The 3,482-nt window shown below is 46.0% G+C and overlaps 1 protein-coding gene across 1 annotated transcript; it reads left to right on the forward strand.

Moving 5' to 3' along the window:
- The first annotated feature begins 275 nt into the window (after positions 1–275).
- Positions 276–3,273, forward strand: LOC135705480 (acid phosphatase type 7-like). The gene is made up of 4 exons (XM_065227227.1): positions 276–644; positions 1,585–1,995; positions 2,052–2,472; positions 2,753–3,273. The coding sequence occupies exons 1-4, from the start codon at positions 430–432 to the stop codon at positions 3,059–3,061; spliced, it is 1,356 nt and encodes a 451-aa protein (XP_065083299.1). The 5' UTR covers positions 276–429; the 3' UTR covers positions 3,062–3,273.
- The last annotated feature ends 209 nt before the right edge of the window (positions 3,274–3,482 follow it).

The raw sequence follows: 3,482 nt of genomic DNA on the forward strand, positions 1-3,482 counted from the left end.
CGGAATAATAGCAATTAGTTTTCAAACACGTTTTCTTACACGATTCAAGCAAAAGTTTCCACGGGAAATTATTAGTTTTACTTTATGGACCGATTTGCCCCAAAAATCGTCTGTTTTACTTGGAAAATTTGGAAACTATCCTCCTTCTAGTAGTTCTCACTTCGAAATGTAGGAGGCGAAAGCTTAGAAAAGTTTCACTGCAAGACGCCAATACAAAAACAAAAATAATCAGTCCAGTCACAGCAGAAAGTGGAACAAGCTTTGGCCGCAGTCCGTTGCCTCTGCGCTTATCATAATATTATTTAATCAATTTTTCAAGAACAAAGACTCGTAAACAAGTTGCTGCCTCTCAATCAAGTGAAAGCAAGCTTAAGCAGTATTCTTTAAACAACGGTGCGTGCGATTAGATGCACTAGAAGTGATAGAGTAATGCTCTTAACTATTGACGTCCGTCCGGGGGGCATAGCCCTACTGTTGTTGGCGCTGCTGGCACATCTGGCAGCCGGTCAGGTGTTCTACTACCAACCGGAACAGGTGCATCTGGCCTTTGGTGAGTCCACCAGCGAGGTAGTGGTAACATGGAGCACCATGACGGCAACGAACGAATCCGTGGTGGAGTACGGCATCGGAGGATTCGCCCTGAGGTATGTTCGGCTCGATGGTTTTAGGGGGGTGGAAATGTGATACAGGTAGATATAGTTGATCAGTCAGAAGCTTCAGTTTTTATGCAATTCCGGCCCCATAACAAAACTGACAGATGAGAAATTTCACATCAGGCGACGTGTATGTAATTTTTTAAGGGGCAAGAACTGATTAAACAGTAGACGAAAACGGGTGCCGACGAAATCATCTGTTTGATACACCGAATAAGTCGGATGACTTATCAGTAGTTTAGTGGTGCACCGACCAATCATCGGTCTATTTAGCAGCTTTTAGTCGATTGCAATGCGAATTGCATTTGCCGATCTCGCATATTATGAAATCCCAGATTATAAGTCGATGTAACAATCTGTAATTTCGTCTGAACCAAAATCGGTCGATCATACCGACGCGAACCGGCTAAATCTTGGCGAAAATCGGGAGGGGGGATGTAGGATATCATAAATAGATGGAAGTAGGCATAGGATTGATTGAGCTAGTTAGACAGGAAAGCTAGCAGATACGGTTGTGTTGCAACGTGCGGAGAGTGAATAAACGTGAGAAGATCTAACCACAGACAAACAGACATAACACATTGAATATTTACCACTGTCAAACATCGTCGCTAAAACATTACCGCCATCTGTTGAGTACACTGTGGTGGGTAGTACGCTGAACAGATGGCGGTAGTGTGTAAACGTCAAACGCAAGGGAATTCACTATGCGCGCCACAGACGGTGGTACTACCAACTACGATACTTTTAAATTGACCGTTAAATGCTTGTTCGATGAAGAACTTGCGAGTGATAGGTCTGTTTGTCTGTGATCTAACTGTGCTCTTGAATCCTTATCCTGAATTACCGGAAGTACCCAGAATCATACAGGGGAGGGTAAATTGCAAATGACGTTCCGACAGGGGACTAATTTCGTTTCTGTTTGACCCAGGGCAACGGGAACGGAGGAGAAGTTCGAGGATGGAGGCCCTAAAAAGCATACGCAATACATCCATCGGGTGGTGTTGCGGGATCTGCAGCCATCTTCTCGCTACGAGTACCACTGCGGAAGCACGGTGGGTTGGTCGCCGGAGTTTTACTTCCACACGGTTCCGGAGGGATCGGACTGGGCTCCTTCGTTAGCCATTTTCGGTGACATGGGTAACGAAAATGCACAGTCGATGGCACGGCTGCAGGAAGACACCCAGCGGCACATGTACGATGCGATCATACACGTAGGGGACTTTGCGTACGATATGAACTCGGACAACGCCTTGGTCGGAGACCAGTTCATGAACCAGATCCAGTCGATTGCGGCCTACACACCGTACATGGTGTGTGCCGGGAATCACGAGGAAAAATAGTAAGACAATAACATTGCCTTGGATGTTTTACATTTGTTTGACAAATTCCTTCCAGCAACTTCTCCAACTACCGAGCCCGGTTCAGCATGCCCAGCGGAACGGAAAACATGATGTACAGCTTTAATCTGGGGCCGGTCCACTTCATCGGATTTTCGACCGAGGTGTACTACTTCATGAACTACGGACTGAAAACCTTGATCAACCAGTACGAGTGGTTGCGGCGGGACCTGGAGGAAGCGAACCGGCCGGAAAACCGTGCCCAACGTCCCTGGATCATCACCTACGGCCACCGACCAATGTACTGCAGCAATGAGAACGATAACGATTGCACCCATAGTGAAACGCTGGTGCGCGTGGGCCTACCCTTCACGCACTGGTTCGGTCTGGAAGACCTGTTCTACGAGTACGGCGTGGACGTTGAGATTTGGGCCCACGAGCACTCCTACGAACGGCTGTGGCCCATCTACGACTATAAGGTAGGCTTTGCTCGTTGCGTTGGCACTATCGGTGCATTTGCTTGGCTTACTAGGTTATTATCGTTTTCATCGCTGTATGAAGCATTTTGGTTTGATCATGTCTGTCCAAGTAACCAAACAAGCGCGCTATTCGCCATTTATGTAATATGTTTCGAAACCCGGCTATTAGCAAGCTTGGTGGTTACTTGGTTCCATGTGATGCGTGAATGAATTACCAGGCCCGGGAAATGCTGCCTTGGATCACCGTTGGAAGTCATACTAAACATCCTACCCCTTTCAGGTCTACAACGGATCCCACGAGGAACCGTACCGCAATCCACGGGCTCCGGTCCATCTGGTGACCGGATCGGCCGGTTGCAAGGAGGGCCGCGAACCATTTATCGGCCAGATTCCCGAATGGAGTGCCATCCATAGCCGAGACTACGGTTACACCCGCATGAAGGCGCTCAACCGGACGCACCTCTACTTTGAGCAGATTTCCGTCGACAAGGAGGGAGCTGTCATCGATTCGTTCACCATCGTCAAGGACCGGCACGTACCGTACAGGCTGCTGTTCGAGGTGCCGGCTGGCGATGATGGAACGAACTAAAGTTTGCAATTGTTTTGATTGGTTTTTAAAATGTTATATTTCAAATGCTACAGCTACACGGCTATCGATCGAAGAACGTATTTTCGTATTTCGTGCAAATAATATAAACTAGCTTTAGTGGTATTCGTTACCAAAATTAGTGCAAGATCTGAACCTATTCTAGTTGGGAAATAAAACGCAATAATTATGGCTTATCACAGTTTTCTGTAAAATACTTTGCTTTCTTTATATCACTTTGAAACCTAAATGGCAGCCGTTTGTTAGTTTCGTATTCATTTTTTGTATGTGGAAAACTTACCTAATATAAAGAAAAATCTAAATAAATCAATTTTCAAACAATGACCACACAATGTGTTAATGTGCGTTTGGGATGGCATTTTCTATTTAACTACTAACATGTCAACCGATTAGAATTATGGAA

The sequence above is a fragment of the Ochlerotatus camptorhynchus genome, unplaced genomic scaffold (assembly GCF_037179485.1).
Source record: "Ochlerotatus camptorhynchus isolate MF236.1 unplaced genomic scaffold, CSIRO-AGI_Acam_v1.1 ptg000267l, whole genome shotgun sequence".
NCBI lineage: Eukaryota > Metazoa > Arthropoda > Insecta > Diptera > Culicidae > Ochlerotatus > Ochlerotatus camptorhynchus.